Source organism: Grampus griseus (assembly GCF_964374135.1).
Source record: "Grampus griseus genome assembly, chromosome: 4".
Classification (NCBI taxonomy): Eukaryota; Metazoa; Chordata; class Mammalia; order Artiodactyla; family Delphinidae; genus Grampus; species Grampus griseus.
In genome coordinates, this window is record NC_138997.1 from 21312364 (window position 1) to 21335290 (window position 22927).

A 22927-nucleotide genomic window follows, 5' to 3' on the forward strand; every position below is an offset into this window, starting at 1 on the left:
GAGCCTTGAGGACCCAAGATTGGCTCCTCTGGTTCATGAGAAAGGGGGGAATGAGGGGGCTATGTTATAGTTTGGTGAGAATAGGACTGAGTTGACGCCCTGCATTCAATTTGTGCTTTTCCTGGAATTTCTTTTCTGTTCTTTCCGGAGGGGAAGGGCCGAAAAAGGACCATTCCAGGGCGCGGCGCTGGGCTTGCCACATTTGGGAGCGCCGCCTGAAGTTGGGCGCGCAGCCTCCCGACGCCCTGCCGTTGGGCTGGTGGAGGCCGCAGCACTGCTAGGGTTGTATCAGTCCTCCTGTTTGCACTATTTCTTTTTGCGACCATGGCCCCGCCTTAAGTATTTCTAATTAAGAAACAAAACCTCAGGAAACCGAAACTTAACCAGCCGCTCTCGCTTCTGTAATTACGCCTGCTGACCCCCCCCCCCCCGCAACCGTCCAACCAATCGGCGACTAGTGTCTCTGTTTAAAAGTCAACCAATCGGCGACTAGTGTCTCTGTTTAAAAGTCAACCAATCGGCGACTAGTGTCTTTGTTTAAAAGTCAACCAATCGGCGACTAGTGTCTCTGTTTAAAAGTCAACCAATCGGCGACTAGTGTCTTTGTTTAAAAGTCAACCAATCGGCGACTAGTGTCTCTGTTTGAAAGTCAACCAATCGGCGACTAGTGTCTCTGTTTAAAAGTCAACCAATCGGCGACTATGTTTGTACCGGTCTATAAAAGAGCTGTACTAAACTCCGCCAGGACCTCTTAGCGTCACCGGCAACGAGTGCGCGGAGGTCCAGGTTCGAACCTGCAATAAATGACCCTTGCCGTTTGGCTTTGACTCTCGACTCTGGTGGTCTTGTGGAGGGGCCTCGCGACCTTGGGCATTTCAGCTCAGCGTGGACACAGGCACCCACAATTGTGATTTAGCTGTCAAGTGTGTCGTTCTATTGTAGGGCACAGGTGCTGGGAATCACTGTACCTCAAACTAGGAACTGGCTTATTTGTAGGGGTGTGTTTCCTTTTCCCAGATATTAGACAGCCTTTAGGTCTATTAAAGAAACAAAAACCTATATAAATTTGGGGAGCTGTTCCTTTTCTGACGAGCTAAGTTGGAACCATGGTTTCATTTCCAGGAGGAATAAATTGAGTCATTTCCAGGAACTCCCATTACCTCTGCTGAGACGTGGTTAACTACTGTGACACAAAGCTGGCTGGTACTGACTTGGATATATGTGCACATGTATGCCATCTAAACACAGAGACGTGTACGTGTGTGTAACCACTGTTTAGGCACTCTCCACGCTACATCTGATATGCAGGTATGAACGTGTGTATACGTGTGTGAGTGTGTGTAGAGGTAGGTGCAGGTGTGTTCTTGGCATACATACGTACCTACACGCTCACGTGTCTACATATGACACGTGTGCGTCCATGCATATGAGTGCTTATTTATTCCACTGCACACATTTGCTTCATCTCCATAACAGAGAAGATGTACGCCTCTGAATCCATTGTGTTCCTGCTTAACCTTTGACTTCCAGATCCAATTTTCTAATTAACTCCCCATTTAAATAACAGTTGCAGTACTATTCTGGTATTATTTTTTTCTGAAAAACTTCATTCCACGGTTCCTGCTGCACAGCAGGAGTTTAAGGGCAGCCAATACTTTCTTGTGCTGACAGCTCTGATAAAGGCATAAGTATTTAGATAAATGAATGATTGGTTTGACAAAAAAAGAAATTCGATGGCACTCGAGTCTATAAATCCACGAATCATTCCTCTCTGCTGGGAACATCAGTTACCAGTGAGAGTTTTAACTGTGTACGCGGTTGCTTAAGAGACACACACAGTGGCCCTGCGCGTGACTTTACCCATAGGTATTATTTTAATGAGACCTAACAGGACAGCTCAAAACATTGATTGTCCCTGAGAAACCACTGCGTATGAAGGAAGTGTTTTTGCCCTGAGACTGTCCCTAAATTTGGGGTTGTAGAGCTGTGGTGACTGCAGAGCACATGCCTTGTCTTGGCGCTGCCCCAACTCAGGTCCAGCCGATTGCCGCCATCAGAGAATAAGGCCCAGAATGGCTGCTTCTTCCAACGTTTTCAAGTTGGAAATTCAGATCTGTATGGAAAACTCTGCCACATTTAAATGTTGGCTACTCACTGAACATTATCAGAAATTCTCAGGGCTAAACCCAGCCCATCTGCAGGCAGAAGGAGTCACGTGTGACATCGCTTTGCCCTCTCTGCCTAGAAAAATTTCCAGGAATCCCTGGAGATCTATTTCCTAGTGGATTGAGATGATGAGTGAAGGCACTGAGGATTGGTGGTGGTGGTGTGTATGTGGGCATGCATGCATACCATGTGAGTGCATGTGCACATATGTGTGTATATGTGCACATGAGCGCACAGAGAACCCGGCTTGATTCTCACCCTGGCATCCTGGTGCGTGCTCCACAGAAAGCCTCTGGAGCGAGGCGGAAGAACAGCTCCCCACCATCCTGGCATGCTGACTTATCCAGACCTAACTGATCACCACCCCTGTGTCCTGGATGGAGCCGGCCAGGAGAGTTCGGCTCAACCACTTAACCACAATATATTTTCCTTTCTTCAGAAGTTTCCCTGCAAATATCTCCCCCAAATGGAGGAAGTGCGGTAACGACCACCCCCGCTGAAGCCGATGAGTTAGCTACTTCTGTATTTCAAAAGATCTCCTACTGGACTTTCTTGGCGGCGGGTGTGAGACACATGTGCTGAAAACTTGGCGGCTTATATCAAAGGATACTTCCAATATATATTTTTTAATTTAATTTAATTTATTTTTTTATACAGCAGGTTCTTATTAGTTATCCATTTTATACATATTAGTGTATATGTGTCAACCCCAATCTATACTCGTGCTTCTCTTCATGATCGAATGCATCTTTTGCCTTTTACTTTGAATATTTTTGCTCTGAGTCGTCCCCTGAGGTTTGACTTATGAACACAAAAAGAACATCAAGACTTGGCAAATCTGAAATAACTAGTTTATCCACAGGTCATTCGTTTGTTGGTCCACAGGTCATTCATCTGTTGGTCTGTATGCTCAAAGCACTCTCTAAGATTAGTGGGAGGGCTGCTGTCTGTTGAATATAACCAATACAGAGCCATGCATAGAAAGACATAATTATGGCTTTCTAGGAACTGACACTAATCGGTTGTTGATTGATTGATGGGCTGCCTAGTGATTATGCTGATAACTTGAGAGGTTTCTCTGTAAATGGTATTATAAGGACAGTCATTATTTTATTTGAGATCATGGTAATAAAGATTGCCGTTTATAACTCAGTAGTCCTCAAGTGATCAATCAGTGGAAAAGATAAATAACTAAAAGCGAGCATGCAGTTCTGGCTCAGGAAGTAAAGTAATCCTGGTAATTGAAGAACAAGGTCATGTTAGCTTTCATCTCCGCGGGCAAATGATTAAGGATACAACCTAGAGCTATCGGGCCTTGGAATCCATCTGAGAAAGGTTTATAGATATTTTTATCAAGACATTTCCATGGAGCTAATAGGTACTTGTGATGTGTCCATCCAATGTGTGTTCTCATGCAGAGATGGTGTGCAAGGTGGGGAGAGAGGTAACATTTATGATTGATTGAGTGCCAGGCTCTGAGTCAGTCTATACATTGATTCATTTCATGCTTGCAATAAACCTGCAAGGTCGATTTTATTTGGACAATTTTTTTTTTTGGCCACGCCGTGCAGCATGCGGTATCTTAGTTCCCCAACCAGCAGAAGTGGAATCTTAACCACTGGACTGCCAGGGAAGTCCCTGGACAATTTTAAAGTTGAGGAAATTGAGGCCCAGGGATGTTATTCATTGAGCACAGCTACTCAGTCAGTGGCCAGCCAGGATTTGGGCCCAGATCTGCCCGATGCCAAAGACAACTTGGTTTCCCCAAGTCTAGATTTCCTCTCAGGAGGGTCATCTTCACTCATCACGGGTTAATATAAAGTAGGAAGAGGAGTGCCGATGGTGTAAAACAAAAAATGAAGAGCTTCATTTGAGCTGCAGTGGCTTCTGGGCACTTGGTTTGGTGACATTTCCAGGGCATTTGCAGAAATGGATGTACAGTCAGGCAGTAGAACCTTTCCCCATCATATCTCCCTTTGCTGCAATTTCTGTCACTTCGTCTCTCTATGCTGCTTTTAATCCCTCATTTGGGCTGTGTAGTCCCATATCAATAATGATAAATAATAAATCATCAACCCATTTCTACAAGGCATTAGTCTCCCTCCTTCCTTGTGATGGGGGACCAGTTCAGCATTTGTGCTCCCGTCACAAGGGGCAAGGGTCACAGTGTTGTCCCAGAGGAACTGGCTACAGGCAAGCCCGTCTGCTGGTGCCTTGGTCCAGCTTGAGTGTCCTGGGGAGAATATATACCTATTCTTTTCATTAGCAGACCAAACACAGATACATATTGGAACACAGTCTCTTCTACTTAGAACTACTGCTATTGTTGGTTTCCTTTAAAATTCAGCCGATTCATTCATTTATTCTACTAATGTTACTGAGTCTAACTGTAGCCATAACCTGTGCTGTGCTTCAGAACATGAAAGTGAAAAGCCACAGTCCAAACCCTTTAAGGACCTACAAGTTTAGTGGGGCGACAGATGCTTTCTCAGGAAATAATAAGAGAGAGAACTGTTTGAAAGGAGATAATTCTAGAAGGATCACCAGTTCTGCTCAGAGTAGCAGAGAAGGCATCTCAGAGAATACCACAGAGGAGATGTGCCTGAAGGATGTGAAAGACTTGGCAGAAGAAGGGAGAAGAGTTGGGGGCTGTGTCTGGAACCACTAGTGGTTTAGAAATGCTTCCCTACAAAGCTTGCCAGCTGGGCGTGGCGAAAAATCATGGAGAGAGATGCAGAGGCCAAACGCTTAATGATTTGTTTAGATTAGCCAGCTTGAGATTTTAACCCATAGGGGATAAAAATGCTTTGAGCAAAACAGCAACAGGACTTCTACAGATGATTATCTAGGCAGCAGGGTGAGGACAGACTGGAGGACGGTAAGACTAGAAACAGGGAGAGTGAAATGGCGGCCATGGCGAAAACCAAGGTCAGGGCTTCCCTGGTGGCGCAGTGGTTGAGAATCTGCCTGCCAATGCAGGGGACACGGGTTCGAGCCCTGGTCTGGGAAGATCCCATGTGCCGCGGAGCAACTGGGCCCGTGAGCCACAATTACTGAGCCTGCGCTCCGCAACAAGAGAGGCCGCGACAGTGAGAGGCCCGCGCGCCGCGATGAAGAGTGGCCTCCGCTCGCCGCAACTAGAGAAAGCGTCGCACAGAAACGAAGACCCAACACAGCCAAAAAAACAACAAAAACAAAAACAAACCAAGGTCAGAGGTGCTAAGGTCTTGTATTATAGCCATGCAGAGGGAAATGGCACATGGAGAAAGATTTAAAAGGCAGAATGAACGTGGGTTGGTGATTATTTGACTATGAAAGGCAATAGAGTGAAAAGAATAGAGATAACCCCAAGTTTGTTAGCTTGAACACTGGAGAATGACTTCATTATAAAAACTAAGTCACTAATTTATCAAATAAACCTATGAACTGATATACTGAAAATATAACACAAATGTAGCATGCAAAAAGGAAATGCTCTTACAAGTTTGGTACCAAACATTTTCTGAAGCCAAGTATGCCATGCGAGGCCGTAGTTCTTCACCATAGTAAAAAGACATTTTGGGGGAGGGATGTTAATGCAAAGTGTGTGTTAAATAAGTAGATTAATTCTTCAGTGGCATGTAAATTGACTCTTTTTGTTTTTCCTTATTTTTAAACTTAATTTTTAAATCAAATTAATTTTTTGCCATTTTTTATTTCACAGCAAGAACATAGTTTAACAACAAATGCTATTGTATCTTTCAATATGGGGATTTTCAACTGTGCTCTATTTTTTATTTTTTTATTTACTTTTATTTATTTATTTATTTTTTTTGCGGTACGCGGGCCTCTCACTGTTGTGGCCTCTCCCGCTGCAGAGCACAGGCTCCGGACGCGCAGGTTCAGCGGCCATGGCTCACGGGCCCAGCCGCTCCGCGGCACGTGGGATCTTCCCGAACCGGGGCACGAACCCATGTCCCCGCATCGGCAGGCGGACTCTCAACCACTGCGCCACCAGGGAAGCCCTGTGCTCTATTTTTTAATTTCCAAGAGCTCTTTCTCATTCTCAGAAAATTGCTATCATCTGTTTCTTTTCCATGGATGCAATATTATCACGTTTCCATCAGAATACAAATGGTAGTTTATAGAATTCTGTGATCTGAATTATCTTGTTTCCTTGGAGTTTACTTTTATCTGTTATGTTCTTTCTTTCTCTTAGATTTTGTGGCTTCTTGCAGTTCTCTAGCCGTCTTTGCCCTCCATTCATATTTGCAATGAGACATTATGGTTAAGCGTGCATGCCTACGTTGGCTTGCGAACTAGGGAAGGGACCTCACCTCAGTAAGGGCCTGAGGCAACTGCAGGTGGCTCAGGATGGGGGAGCTAAACGCTCTTTACACAGTCTTTCACCTGATCTTTTGAGCACCACCGCACGCTACAGCCTTCCTACGTATCTGGTGCCCTATACTCTGAGCTAGCTGCAAAACTGCTAGCTTCTCATTGGCTCCAAACTAAGAAGGCACTCAGATTTCGGCTTTCCCCACTTCACTAAATGAACTTCCACTCATTTGTCTTCCAAAATTTGTTGACATATTGTCTGCTGTAATCTCTTCTCTATTCTTAGTGTCCATGTAGGTTTATACCTTTCCTGAATCCTTTGGTGGGACTTTGTGGGGTAGCAAAGATAAACCTGTGGGCTCAATCTGCCATGTATAGCCAGAATCTTGAGCTGATTCTAGATGATTCGTTTACCAAGAAGCCCAGTCCTGATGCCCTTGATTTAAAAATCATTCTCATACGGGCATGCTTTGATTCAATTTCTGACTCTGTACTATTAACTTGGAACAAGTGAGCTTTTCTGGCATTTCTTTATAGGGAACCAGTTTAAACTCGTGGTGGAATACTGGAAAGACAATTGGGCTGGGGCAAGAACTTGATTCAGCCCCTCTGCTTCAGTTTTTCCTTTTGGGATAGATGTTACTGTTTCTTTCTACTGTGCAGGAATGTTAGGAAGACAGAACAAGATATTTTGGGTGAAGTACGCTTTGAGATCTTAGGAAGAATGATCAATCAATGAATTTAAGGTATTTCTTTCTGCCAGAAGAGAGCAAGCCTCAAATCCTTGAAAGATGACATTAAGATTTCTTATTCCTGCTGCTTTAATGATGGATGGACATGAATTATTAAATGTTCTTTACACAACATGTTTCTGCATCATAATTTCAGAGTCGTTAAGAAAGAGAGAAATTCGCTTTTTAGTATTCAACTTGTTAAACAGTTCAACTAAATCCTTAATAAAGTATCTGGAGCCTAAATATTTTAGTGACGTGTAAAACAGAGCTAAGTTCTAAAATATTTAGATGAACTGGAGCTATTCTTAGATGATTACTAATTTCCTTTAAAACGATGGGACAGATACATGAATGGATTCACATACAATGTAGGCTACCCGGGAAATGGAGTCCAGTGAGAGGGGTTTTCTTCCTGAATTTCAGAGCAACAACTCTGAATGTGGTACTTGTGCCTCAATACCCTCATCTGTAAAATGGAGATAATGTCTATTCCAAATGATGTCTTTTTTTAAAAAAATACTAATTCCCTGAGAAGAGAAAATGAGACAACAAATGTGGTATTTACTGTAAAAAAAATAAAAAAGCATTATAAACATGCAAAAAAAAACCCTATGTGTAGATTTGGGACTAAATATCAAACTGTGTATTCACAACCATATGAATACATAAACACAGACACATAAGCACCTATACACCACTATCTACTGAAGAAATACAATGTTTTTTTCTAAGTATTGCTTGCCAATTGTCTAGGTTCAATATTAAAACAGAATAAAAGAGAGTTGCTCTGCATAATCTTTTGGTTTACATGACACATTTCTTCCTTGATGGCATCAATAATAACCATTATTGTTAAAATCAACATTAAAGGCTGTATATGTGTGTGTGTGTGTGTGTGTGTGTGTGTGTGTGTGTGTGTATTTGGATTTCAAATGTATTTTATTTTGTGTCATTTGAAAAATACTGGTCAGGACTCGCTAGATTCATTCAATGACCCACAGTTTGAAAAACAACTGATCTAGGACATGTTATTTTACCTCTGGAATCTATTTCCTTATCTATAAAATGTGGATGACAATCTCATGAGGTTATTAATATGGTCAAATAAGACACTCTATGTAGAGTACATATATGGTGCTGAGCACAAAGTTTGCACTCAATGAATGGTAACTGTTATTCATACTGTTTTTAAGAACAAAGAAAATGAATAGGTCTGAGTCTGGGCATAGCCAGCATCTAGGCAGCCCAGGTAAGTACTGCTTAAGAGCCTTCTGGGAGTAGGAGGCTGTGATAGTCTGAGAACAGGGTCCACTGCACATGGGAATCCTAGGAGGATTCCGGGCTAGAGTTGTGCTGTTCCTCCAGCCAGCTACACCCTCTTGTCTTCTTTCCCATTCATTTTAGTTGAAGATGTACATAAAATCTGATCTGTAAGATAAGAGACTGGGCAGATGCTGCAGTCTCATAGCGACCCTCTAGGGTCTCAGAGGACACGGCAGTGGGGAGACAGCCGAGGACACAGCTCCTTGCTAGGGTGGCTTCATGGTGCTGGAAGGAGAGGGGTATCAGGAAGGACTTTAAGTGAGGATGCAAGGTCTTAAGTGACCTTTCCTGGTGAGACTTGGAAGGACACCAAGAGAGGGAGTGTAATTATGGAACTGGAAAGGATCTTAGAAATCAACTGCTGGTACAAGTGTCTCATTCGATAACTGACGAAATGAAAGTACAGAGAGGGTGAGTGACTTGCCCAAGGTCACACAGCTAACTGGAGGCCAAATCACACCTAAGGCGTCACTTTTTGTTTCTGGCTAGTGGTGTTTCCAGTACACCACCTTACCTCATGTAGCTCCAGTGATGTTCTGATAGTTACACTTTTTTTTTTTTTATTCTGAACCACTGAATTTCATTTCTGAAATATTTGACTTATGGAACCCTGACTCTCTGAATTTTCAGAGCCAATTCTTATGTCGGCCAAAGGACATTTTCAGCTGTTAGCTGCTATCTTAATCTCCGAATGATGGACCTTCCCCCGCCTCTTCACCCCATGTGCTGTTCCAACACTGAAAAAGGGCTGACCTGCCAGTTATGTTTCTTGCCATCAGCTGCCACCTCCCTGCTGAGATCCACGCTCAGGGTGTCAACATGTGGTAAAATGCAGGTCTGCTCAACAGCCCTGTCCCTAGCCCACTTTTGGAATGCTTACCAAAAGCGAGACAGCACTGGGAAGAATCAATCAAACTGGAGATGGTGCTATCAGTGCGTAACTCAGGACATCTGAGACAATCTCCCACAATGGATGGGTTTTGTCTGCTTGTCTGGGCCACTTCATTTCAGGAGGACAAGTTTCTTCTGAGTGGACGGCGTGGTGTCACGCCCAGGCTGAGCGCTCCCAGTGGCAATATATCTGTGGTCTAAACGGATGAGCTCTCTCACAGGCAGTCCGTGCATCTGCAGATCCTCAACACTCCCTTGTCAAAGGCACCAGACACACAGGCCAGGGAAACCCTGGGAGTCTGGCCCCGAGTGAGCTGAGGTTGGTGTGTGCTTTTAATTGAGGAGGAATGTTACCGCAAAAAAATCCAGTGGCTTGTGGACGGACTGATTGCCATCTGGGACAGTTGACAGTGAAGGCAAGTGCTTATCACAAAGATCTTTGCTCTTCAGAACAGCTGTTCCTCTCCTGAAGCCATCGTCGAGCTGGTGAGCTGGAAGGCTCAGAAACAAGGCGGGTATGTGACTGCAAGGACCTGGCACATCACGAGCTATGGAACAGTATCGCCATCTGCAAATGCTTCACTTTGTATGGAAGTAATTCACCGTGGCTGAAATATGTCCCGAAGGACGAACGACAGTGGGATCTAAAATCTTAGCTGGTTGGCCGATTCTGTTGTCTGCCACAATGGAAGAGGCTCACAGATCAAAGCAATAATCTTTCCAGGGCTAATGTGAATCTTATGGGCACCAAGGGAGATCATTCTTGTTGCTAGTTCTATCCAGCATATTTATCCAAAGGGGAGCTACTCTGCCAGTTCAGGCTTTGATGCAAGTCAAAAAAGCAGATGTGGCTACTCACTCTTGTCCTTTCTTATATACGCTGGGATGCTTTCTGTAGAGGTGTTGATTTCTGGATGCACCGGTATATTTTGCAGTCACGTTAAAACCCGGAGACTGCTGCTTTGCAAATGTAAAGGAACATTTGGAACAGAAATGGGATGTTCATGCCAACCCTCCCTTTTTCTCTCAGTTGCTTTGACCCAGAGGTTCAAACTCAGGTTCCCTGGAAAAGCCCTGAATACACACACACACTCTCTCTCGTGTTCATATTCAGCTTGCGACTGGAGCAAGCCTAGTGGCATGTAAAACCTTTGAATATAGATACGCTGAATGCTTCCTCAATGGCTCCCTAACTAATAAACACAGAACGTAAAAAAGAAAAGAACGGATGTCGTTTCTGGCCTAATTTTAAGAGACTGTGTTTTTAGGAATGAAGACTCGCCAGAGATGTTCCTACTGAGTTCCTCAAAGAAGAGAAAGCGGGTCATTCCAGAAACTGCCATACACAAGTCTCTGAATGAACTCTTTGGAAGTTTTTTCCGTAATTAGTGTCTAGTCTGTGTCCCTGGAGAGCTCCGGGTGACCGCAGTGATAGCAGTGAATGACTTTTTGCTGAAAATGACTTTTCCTTTTTTTTGTGTGTGTGCTGGGCTGCAGTTTCAGCTGTGCTTTAACAATTACTTTTGTCTCATGAGAGCATTTTGAAGAGTGCAAGCATATATAAATTTTTTTTTCCAAAAAGGTTGACTTGTCTCTAGGGTCTCTGAAAAGGGACCGTAGTTTAGTCGCCATATCAGCTAGGAAGGTGTCCTCTGGTGAAGCCCATCAAGACATTCATGAACTAATTCTTTTGCATTCATGGGACTCTTCCTGCCTCAGTTTCTACTGAAGAGCTATGGGCAGCAAAGAAGTATGAGATGGCCTCTCCCATCTCCCCCCAACCCTGTGCCCGACACCCCACTGCTGGGTAGAGCGGATGTGAAGGGTACCTGTTCTATGATTCTGGACCCCATCACCTAGTTAATGACAATAACAAGGGGAGAGAGGGAGAGGAAGGTGGGGAAACTGGAAAGGAGCTTGTCTGTGGGGAGAGTATTGTCACGCTGAATCCCATGCCTCTAGAAGAAGGGGTGGGGAAGGGCTATCTCCCAGACCCAAGCCCAGCGAGGGGTTCCTGCAAGGGAAACCCCTCTCCCTCCATCACCAAGGAGATTCTGAACTATGCCTCCTGCAGGTGGGACTCAGAGAGAGCAGACTCAGGCCTTAGAAAAGCTAAGGCAGGCTGTGGACTCAGGTCTCCTGCCTGCCTGGAGTCTGAAGGGAGGAGGCCGATGGCCTGCGTGGGGTCAGAGGCTGGAAACAGCTGCTGTACCGGAGACGGGTGTCAGGGCAGGTGACGTGTGAGGGTCCCAGAGGTGGCCACGTGGGGAGCAAGCAGTACCGGGCTCAACTTGGGCCCTATCCAAAAAGACCTCCTGGAGCGGTGAGAGCACCTCGGCAGATAGCGCGAAGGCTGCAGGAGGCCTCGTGGGTAAGCAACGGAGGCCCATCTGTCCTGAGTGATGGGGATTACAAGAGAGAAGGGCTCTGCAGAGAAAAAAAAAATCCTTTTGTCGGTGTTTGGAACCTAAAGGGACTCTTGGAACTGTCCGTTACCTAAGAGTGAGCAGAAAAGTCCTGCTGGAATTGTCATCCCCAGGCAGGGGGCTGTTACACCCACGCCAGATGGTTCAGGCAGAGCAGCAAAAAGCAAGATGCATTTTACACACATCACAAATCATGTTGGCTCAACACATTAAATACACGATACTCCCCGAAAGGCTCAGAGTGGATAGGAAGTTTCCCAGAGGAAACCTACACCACGTTTCAAATCAACTGGCCGAGTTTGAGCCTATTAGCCTACATAACAATTCATGGGTACTGCTTCCTTCTGCGACGTCTGAAGACCGGGTCTCCTGGCCAAACACATGATACCATGTGCTCCTCAGAACGTATTGGGGCAGATCTGGGAGGCCTTGACTCTGTCCATCTCCTCCCTTTCTAGCTTCTAGTTTCCTCCACCCTCCACCCCATGGGCTGACTGCTGGTTCCTTCCAGTTTGAGGTGGAAGGAGCGGCAAGGGGGTAACAATCTAGACACAGCACTAGAGGACTTGTGTGGTGACTCAATAAAGGAAACGGATGGTGGGGTCAGTGACTTTCCTTGGAAGACAAAGGGAAGGTTTCAGACCCTCTTGAGAAGGTGCGGAGTGGTGCGGGATGTTTTAGGGAAGGAGTGATAGAGTCTTCTCCTTTTGTGTCTTTCTCTAGCTCCTGTCTGGAGTTTCCAAACACACCGGGCTGTTTGTTCAGCTGTGTTTTCCTTTGGTCCTAAGGAACTTCTTTCCTTGCTGAAGCCAATCCAACCAGCTGCAGCCTGGGCTTGGGGAGTCAGCAGGCAGAGTATGGTTTTGGTGCAACTGGGTGGGCAGATGAAGCTGGGTGAGCGACATCAGGGCATGCATACAAATGACCCCTTGCACCAACGTGGAGGAGAAACACTGTGATTTGGGGCTGCCGTGTGAGGTTATAAAAGCTGAAATGTCAGAAACGTTAAAGATATGCATACAAGAACGTCTTTCTCCCAAATGTCAGACTGCCTACCAGTTTGCATTTCCTTTCCTTTGTAAACGTTTTTCTTTTCTTGGGAGCTGAAGATGATCGCTTAATGCCAGATTTTTCCGTCAATCTGTTCTATGCTGTTTCCCCTTGAGTGCTGAAATGACTTTTACGCGCATTTGATCGACTATACAGCAAGACTGTTTGCCAGGAAAGGAAGAACGGAGGTAGGGATGAGAATGCAAGCTGAAACTAAGCACATTTTTGGCCTTTCAGAAATTTAGAAAAATGGAGGAAAAGAGGAAAAAAATGAAATGAGAACTGTGTGCGTTTTCTCCCCTTTTGCATCTTCTGAGCATAGCTATGCATGGCGTCGTAGAGCCAGCTAGCTGCTCCTTCGAATTCCAGCTCCACCTGTCACTAGCTTATGACCTCAGGTCAGTTACTTTTAATCTCTCAGTGCTGCTGTTTCTGCATCAGGAAAATGAAGTTAAAAATAACATTTACCTCATAGGGTTGTCGTGAGCTAATACATGTAAACAACATAAAAGGGTGCCTGGTACAGAGTTGGTGTTATGTATTTGTTACCTACTGTTGCTTCTTCATTTTCTAGTAATTTCCTGGATCTGCAGAGATGTGAGGTAGGAAAGGATAAGGTAGAAAAACGTCAGGTCCAACCTCCAGTGGGTTATTTGTGATTTGTAGCAATATCGTATCCCAACTATACTTCTTTCACCATCTGCATTTTTTTCTATAGCATTAGAGAAATGGTTACAATAACACTGATAAGAACTTGAATCTTTTCGCTCATTTATTCATGCATCCGTGTTTGTTCATTTATTAATTATTTATTTGAGTTAGGGCACTAGGCAGTGTACAAACCTGTACAGAGGAAAGAATTTTCCCCTTAAGTAATCTACAGCCATTTAGTTAGTGGTATAAACCATTAACATCTAATCAGAATGACTGTGCTTGGAATATTCTGTGAAATCCCAATAAATAAAACTAATCAGAAATAAAATATCATATGCTATCACTTTTATGTGGAATCTAGAAAAAACGACACAAATGAACTTATTTACAAAACAGAAACAGACTCACAGACATAGAAAACAAACTTATGGTTACAGAGGGGAAGAGGGGGAGGGATAAACTGGGAATTTGGGATTAACATATACACACTACTATATATAAAACAGACAAACAGCGAGGACCTACTATAAAGCACAGGGAACTATATTCAATACCTTGTAATAACCTATAATGGAAAAGAATCTGAAGAATATATATATGTGTATATATATGTTTATACATATATAAAAAACTGAATCACTTTGCCGTACACCTGAGACATTGTAAATCAACTATACTTCATTAAAAATGAAATAAATGGTCTAGGAAGAGTATTTTGTGAGAAAAATTCAGTTTCTGTACTAAGAGACTGATGTCTTTAGCCATACTCATATATAGTTTCAGTCTTCAAACTATAGATGTGGTCTCACACCTCGTGCCTTCATCTTTACCAAGACCTTCCTTTGAAATTACCTGGCATTTTTCCTTCTGTTGTGAACAGAAGCTCCCTGTTGAAGCTTAGATCAAACACTTTTATCTCAAGTCATTCCGTAAACATCTGCTAAGTGCCTGCTATGAACCTAAACACTCTGAGTCTATTTTAGCCAAAACTGTCTGGGATTATGAATTATATGGATACAGACTTTAATTTCCTATTTCATTTTTGGTTGTGTTTTAACCCATAAACTGTGCCTTTTCATTTGTCATCTGGGCTTTACTAAGATGGATGAAGTACACAGCCACTTTTCAAAATAAGGAATCTAACAGAAAATCAAACAATCATTTCATTGCAAGAAATAAAGTAGGATCCATTTTTATTTGGTTCTTTTTATGGGCTCAAAAAAGGCTCATGCCTTAAATGTTTTTGAACTGCTAGCAAAATTTTATGAGGCCTTCCAATATACTTCACTTAGACCACTAATGGTGATATGCCTGATGGTAACTGGTCACAATTTTCATATGGTGAAAATCAAAAGTTTATCATGGTAACGATTAAATGACCTTTAAGTTTTTTTTTTTTTTTTTTTAAGGTTCTTATATCCCTAAATTACTAGGATTCTAAATCTGTGTTCTCCAATATGGTAGCCACTGGCCACACGTGCTTCTGAGTACTTGAAATGGGGCTAGTCTAAACTGAGATGTGATCTAAGAATAAAATACACACCAGGTTTTGAAGCGTTACTATAAAAAAAGAATAAAATATTTTGGATATATTGGGTTAAATAAAAATATTGGGCTTCCCTGGTGGCGGAGTGGTTGAGAGTCCGCCTGCCGATTCAGGGGACACAGGTTCGTGCCCCGGTCCAGGAAGATCCCACATGCCACGGAGCGGCTAGGCCTGTGAGCCATGGCCGCTGAGCCTGCGCGTCCAGAGCCTGTGCTCTGCAACGGGAGAGGCCACAACAGTGAGAGGCCTGCGTACCACAAAAAAAAAAAAAAATCATTAAAATGAACTTTACCAACTTATTATTTTTATGTTACTGTGGCTATTGAGAATTTGAAATTACTTTTGTGGCTTGCATTATATTAATACTAGACAGTACCACTCTAGACCTTCAAAACAAATGGATCAAAATCTCTCTTTAAGGACTTTTTAATGTTTATGGCCAATGTTTCAATACTGAGGTCCTTATGCCTCTAAAAGTCAAGTTAAAACTCATACCTACCAAAAACTAATAAACCCTACATGGGTGGATATTTATCACCAAGTTCCTCTCGAAATTACCCTCTGTCGAGGTCCTGTGAAAGTTCTATGGTTACAATACTGAATGTTCATCCCCATGGTTACTGTCTCAACTATATCAAAAGATTATCAGCAAAGGAGGCAAGAATATACAATGGAGAAAAGACAGCCTCTTCAATAAGTGGTGCTGGGAAAACTGGACAGCTACATGTAAAAGAAGGAAATTAGAACACTCCCTAATACCATGCACAAAAATGAACTCAAAATGGATTAAAGACCTAAATGTAAGTCCAGACACTATAAAACTCTTAGAGGAAAACATAGGCAGAACACTCTATGACATAAATCACAGCAAGATCCTTTTTGACCCACCTCCTAGAGAAATGGAAATAAAAACAAAAATAAACAAATGGGACCTAATGAAACTTAAAAGCTTTTGCACAGCAAAGGAAAACATAAACAAGACGAAAAGACAACCCTCAGAATGGGAAAAAATATTTGCAAATGAAGCAGACAAAGGATTAATCTCCAACATTTACAAGCAGCTCATGCAGCTCAATATCAAAAAACAACCCACCCAATCCAAAAATGGGCAGAAGACCTAAGCAGACATTTCTCCAAAGAAGACATACAGATTGCCAACAAACACATGAAAGGATGCTCAACATCACTAATCATTAGAGAAATGCAAATCAAAACTACAATGAGATATCATCTCACACCAGTCAGAACGGCCATCATCAAAAAATCTACAAACAATAAATGCTGGAGAGGTTGTGGAGAAAAGGGAACCCTCTTGCACTGTTGGGGAATATAAATTGATACAGCCACTATGGAGAACAATATGGAGGTTCCTTAAAAAACTACAAATAGAAGTACCACATACCCAGCAATCCCACTACTGGGCATATACCCTGAGAAAACCATAATTCAAAAAGAGTCATGTACCAAAATGTTCATTACAGCTCTATTTACAATAGCCTGGAGATGGAAACAACCTGAGTGTCCATCAACAGATGAATGGATAAAGAAGATGTGGCACATATATACAATGGAATATTACTCAGCCATAAAAAGAAACGAAATTGAGTTATTTGTAGTGAGGTGGATGGACCTAGAGTCTGTCATACAGAGTGAAGTAAGTCAGAAAGAGAAAAACAAATACCGTATGCTAACACATATATATGGAATCTAAAAAAAAAAAAAAAGAAAAAAAAGGTTCTGAAGAACCCAGGGGCAGGACAGGAATAAAGATGCAGATGTAGGGAATGGACTTGAGGACATGGGGAGGGGGAAGGATAAGCTGGGACGGAGTGAGAGAGTAACACTGACATATATACACTACCAAATGTAAAATAGATAGCTAGTGAGAAGCAGCCGCATAGCACAGGAAGATCAGCTCAGTGCTTTGTGACCACCTAGAGGGGTGGGATAGGGAGGGTGGGAGGCAGACGCAAGAGGGAGGGGATATGGGGACATATGTATACATATAGCTGATTCACTTTGTTATAAAGCAGAAAGTATCACACCACTGTAAAGCAATTATACACCAATAAAAATGTTAAATTAAAAAAAAAAAGATTATCAGCAAATACACCAAAATGTTAAGAGTGATTATTTCTGGGTAGTGGGGTACTGCGTGACTTTTGCATTCTTTTTTTATTCTCTTCTTCATTTCTGAGTCTTTCAATGACGAGGACTGTTATGTTTCTTCATCAGAAAAATGCGTCTTTAAATATCAGTGTGAATGATTTTCTGAACTGCATAAACATCACGAATATGTAAAAAAGAGACCAACTTAAAAGGGAATATCCCAACATGCTTTCATCTGCTCTGCTCCATTTCCAAATATTCTATAGTGAATAGGTTACTTCCATCAAGGGAAAAAACACACCTCCTTTAAAACCTGAAATATTCATCCACCTGTTTAACCTTAAACCTAAGTTAATTTGCATGCTGATTTTTTTAGAACTCCTTTTATCTCTGCTGTATTAGACGGTAGAGTAAATACTTTAGGTTTGAGCTTCAACCGTATGCTAACATAGCTATTTTAATATTTTTATAAGTACCCTCAACCAGAACAGCATTTAGCTTGAGTCTATGCAAGAGATGCGGAAGAAACCCTAAAGATATTTTAATACCTCACTATGCGTAGGGGTTTAGGTTGTACTGCAAGGATGCCCATCTAAAGGGGTTCCACTTGCATCTGAGTCCTGCAGCAACGGGTTTGGGGGAGAACCCTCCTGCATGCTGTCCAGACCAGCTCAGAATGCCACCTGTACACTCGGGAGGGCTCAAGCCTGTGTACACACACACACACACACACACACACACACGCACATGAGTGAGTGGGTTGTGCCCTATCCAGTGGGCAGTGGCTCTTCTCACCTGCCTTCCACTTTCAGAGGCCAGCACCACCACCTGGCCTGGTTTCTGGGTACCATGGGGGGTGTGCAGTGCTGTGGCACCGGCGTGTGTAGGTGGGTGACACACACAGCTAGCACTGTTGTGTGCCCTGCTGGCTCTGGAGTAAGCTGGGCTTCTCAAGGCCCATCAGATATGATTGTTTAGCCTAGCAACGTTCTATTCATTTAATTTTTCTTTCTTCTTGAGGAAAAGGGCCTTTTTCCAATTCCCGCGAGGCAACAGCCTTTTGGAATACGGCACTGGCATGCGGCGCAGAACTTACTGTTGGTGGTGAAGATGATTTCTCCCTCCTGCGGGGTGGGATCTGTATCCTGGACCACCTGCAAGGCTCCCACGGTCCGGACAGCAGGGTCCAAAGTGACTGAGCTTTCATTTACGGTTGTGTCGCTTGCGCCGGTGATCTGGTTGGTTGACGGACCTCCCAGAGATCCCTCGAAGTCAGTGGGCAAGTCGTCCATGCAGTCGGCATTGGGCTGACAGGAGCAGAAAAGGACCTATCTTAGTGTATATCATCAAGTTAGAGATGAGATGTCTACAGCCTAAATATTTTGTCCTGAGGGAAAACCAAGTTCTTTACTGTTTTCTTCCTGAACCACTTTATTTAAAGACATTCCACATATAGTTCCTGTAATTAACATGAAAACATCTTCCAAAATTTTCTTTCCAAAGGTTCTGTTTAGATCTACAGACAAAGTTTTAATTCCAGGGGTAGCAGTAGCCATACATTAATATAATTACATAGGGAGAATAATATGATACTTGTTTATAATGACAGCTCTTCCTTATCTATAGTGTTTACTTCTTGTATAGGAAGTAGCTGACAGCCTGATAATTAGCCCCAAAGACCCATGTGTTCTTTACAAATAGACTGATGGCATGAGAGCGGAGACAGAATCTGACTCGTGAATTGTGCATCAGAGATACACACATATACATAAACAAACGCACACACAAACACAAGAGCACAGGGTGAGGTGCTGTTAAACATAAGCCCCAAAACCACCTGCAGAGCAAAGCCCTATTTACATAACATTCAATTGATCGTACATTTGTCAAATCTTCTAAGTTAAAATCTTAGAATCATAAAACTAGGGTGAGACCATCTACTTTAATTACCCACTCACTACAGGACTCTCCCTCCCAATATTCCTCACAGCTCCACTTGAAAAACGTAGAGACCGGGGTCTCTTGTGCCTCGCCAGGCAGCCTGGGTCGGCCAGCTTCTCTTAGCGGGCAGCGGGGCAGTTTGACTCTTTGGTCTCAGTTCTGCTGGCTGAAGTGGTGTTGAATATATTGATATCTCTTCCACAAACAGTTTGTAAAAAATGATTTTCAGTTGTTCTGCCTCTGACCAAACTCATAAAAGTGATTTTTTAAAGGTGGTGGAGGAGAGATACGGTCTTGAGAAGCACTAAGAATGGCTGTTAACCACACGTTTTGCTCCACGCTGGAGAGTGACATTGCCTTGAGCGACGACAATGACACGGTTTTGCACCCCGTCCAAGGATGCAGATCAGGGTGGGCAGGCTTGGGTGAGGAGAATCCTAGGTTGACACTGTTTGAATTAACACCACAATGAGTAGATTGTGTGCAAAGTTCACTGAAAGAGAAAATCTACCACTCACGGGCTCATGGGGAGCACAAGGCAAGAAATCCGAACTGCTGGACTCTTGTCCTGGATTTCCACTCTCAAACCAGGTCTCCCAAGCCCCGCGCCTGTGTTTCCAACAGTCAGCTGGAAATCTCCATCATCCCACAAAAACCTCAGGTTCAGCTCATTCCCTTTCCCCCACATTCTCTTTGTGTTCTGCCTGCCTCATCTCTATTGGCAGTGGGCCAATTCCTTGAAATTCGAGTTGTCAGAAGTCAACCCATTGAATGACTGATCCTCCAAGTTTACTGACTGAGATTATTGGACATGAGCGGGTATGTTCTGAACGTTTCTTACCCCATTACCAATTCCCAATCTCCCTCTAGTTTCTTCCCCGGTATACTTCATTCTCCACTTTTTCACCAGAGCACTCTTTCTTTTTTTTTAAAAAAGCACAGGTATGATTCTTTTTCTTTTTTTCCTCCTAAAGAATAAATTACAAGTTCCTTAGTATAGCAAAACAGGCACCGTACAGTCTGACCCAAGCCTTCTTTTCTGGCCCTACCTTCAGCCTTTGGAAACACACAGAATAAACCATATATTCCCCATTTCAGCACCTTAGCATACGCTGCTCTTCCACTCGGGATGACAGTTGCCCAAATCATCATCCCCTTCCCCTCTCCCATCCCAAGGTCTCAAACTAACCCTGGTGAACTCCTAATCATCCCTCAATTCCCAGGCCAAATGTCTCTTTTCTAAGCAGCGCTCCCTCCCAGTAGTCATCTTTGATACTGTAACTCTTTTCACACTTCTCCCACTGTTACAGTCATTTGTTACTGTGTTAGTCTCACTCTACTAGTCCACAAGCTTTTTTTTTTAATTCCGGTTTTACTGAGCTATAATTGGCATGGCATATTGTATTAGCTTAAGTTGTACAACATGATGATTTGATACGTGTGTATGTTGCAAAACCATCACTACAATAAGTTTAGTTAACATCTATCACCTCACATGATTACAAAATTTTTATTCTTGTGATGAGAACTTTTAAGATCTACTCTCTTAGCAACTTTCAAATATACAATACAGTGTTGTGTATTGTATTAGAGTCACTGTGCGGTGCATTACGCCCCCGGGACTTACTTATTTCATAACTGGAAGTTTGTACCCTCTGACCCCCTCACCCATTTCACCCTCCCCACCTCCTGCCCCTGGCAACCACAGATCTCTTCTCTGTTTCTTTTCCACGTAGGTTCCACATACAAGTGAGACACTTAAAGTGAAGCAACTACACTATATTGACCTTGAGTTCCAAGCCCTCACATAGTGCCTGACAATTATTAAGTGCTCAGTAAATGCTGATTTGGAAATTTTATCTAAGTCTCAGTTTACTGCTCTGAAAACTTGGGAATGTTAGTATCTGCCCAGATCCGAGATCAGTGAAGGGAAGATTTGAGAAAATACTTTAAAAAATTCAATTTCTGGGCAAAGGTAAAGTACACCTTTGAAGGGTAGCAGAGTATGCCACTGCCCAAATTTGCCATGTTGGCATAAAAATTGTTTTTAGCTGAAACAATTGAGAATTGGGTAAAGAAATGCTCTCTGCCTTCCCCCTATTTGCCTAAAAGCAAGACATAAATTTGTAAGGGGGTCCCCCTCTCTGTACCAGAAAGAGAAGAACATTCTTATCACCAGCGACTGGGAGTTGACGCAACAAACCTAACTGACATGCCCTTATCTGCCATTGGTTTCCCCCATATATTTACCTCCCCACAATTTGCTGTCCTAGAAACTCAAAGTCCTTTCCCTCTGTCTTGTCACTTCTCTAAAAATTTATTGCTCTTTTTTGAAGATGCTATAGAAGCCGAAGTTCTAACCACCCTTCTGAGTCACTCATCGCCAAGTGCTCTTATGTGCACACACGATGCATGTGTTCATAAACTTCTGTTTGATTTTCTCTCGTTAATCTGTCTTTCACAAGTCTAATTTACAGGGCCCAGCTGGAGACCCGAGGACGGTAGAAGAAAAAATAACTTCTTTCCCTCCACTATACTATGTAAAGATGCAGATTCAAATTGTGTGCGGGTATCAGGGAGGAAAAGAGCTCCAAGTGAGGATCCTGTGCTGGTTGTTCTTTCAGCCATAAGCATCTGGATGTGACCACAGATGCAAGAACAACTGACACAGTTTTAACAATGTTGACTTTGCTTGTTGATCGTGTTCTTGTTTTCTCTCTTTTCTCTTTTTATAACATTATTTTATTAGTTTTGATGCAGGGTGTTCGCTTTTACTTTGTGGGCTAGCAGGAATAGTGTTATGTCTCTAACAGAGGTGAGTAGAGGAAAAGAGAAAGCGAATTAGCTCAGTGAGACTTGTTAATGAGAGAACGAATGAATAATTTGGCTTAGATACAATATTTAACAGACCCACCTTACAGAACCTCACAGTTTATATCCACTCGAAATGGTTCATCAGATAGAATAATATTTTGAATAGAAACCCAATTTATATACCTCTAAGAGAAATTACAGTCACAACGTTTAGTAAGAGATGTCAAATACCATCTGTAAGTGAACAGCATATAGGTTTTCAAATTCAGGTTAGCAGGGAGAACTCAAATAAACCAGATGCGAAATAGTTAGGGACTAGTGAATATACCAGCTGCACGGGATTTTCTATGCGTTTACAATCATCTTATTTATACCAGGATAATAGTGATAGGAGACGGTGTGTGCTGGGATAAAAAAGGCCCGTGTTATATGGTACCTTATAGGAGCACTCGATGTGATCTGTCATCCTGCAAAGACACCCCCTAGACCTGACTGGAGAGAAAGGAGGATGAAGCACTTGAATGTAGATAAGGGGATTGAAAACACTCTGACAGTAAAGGACCTGCTCCTGTCAGGTTCAGTCTTTTATTTCTCTTGGCAAAATATAATGGCAGAAGGTACCACTGTAATAGGAACCAGTTAGAGCCAGAAATGTGGAACATGCCAACAGCGAGTTTAATTTTCTAAGTCCCTAGTATCTGATAGAGATGTTGGGTTTTTACTCATGTTTCATGTTCACTGTCAGTGATTTTCACCTTGAATGTATTATGCCTTCACAACTCTGGCCTGAAAATGTAATGCATTGCCTTTCAAACTCTAGCTCAAAGCTACAGTCACACAAATTGATTTGTGTTTGGTGTATCGACTGTTAAAAAAAAAAAAAATCAGCATACAGCCGGCAGGGAGGCAGGGGAGGCAGGGTAGAAAATTCAGCCAATCCACGACCTTGTGACGCT

At 42.9% G+C, this 22927-nt stretch overlaps 1 protein-coding gene across 1 annotated transcript in view; it reads right to left on the reverse strand.

The window, feature by feature from the left end:
• RNF150 (ring finger protein 150) overlaps window positions 1-22927 on the reverse strand; it is a gene marked incomplete at its 5' end in the record, with an annotated part of 246768 nt that overhangs the window by 34792 nt on the left and 189049 nt on the right. The window contains one exon of the mRNA XM_082653167.1: window positions 18313-18523. Coding sequence (XP_082509293.1) covers window positions 18313-18523 — 211 coding nt within the window. The remainder of the gene's footprint in view (window positions 1-18312; window positions 18524-22927) is intronic.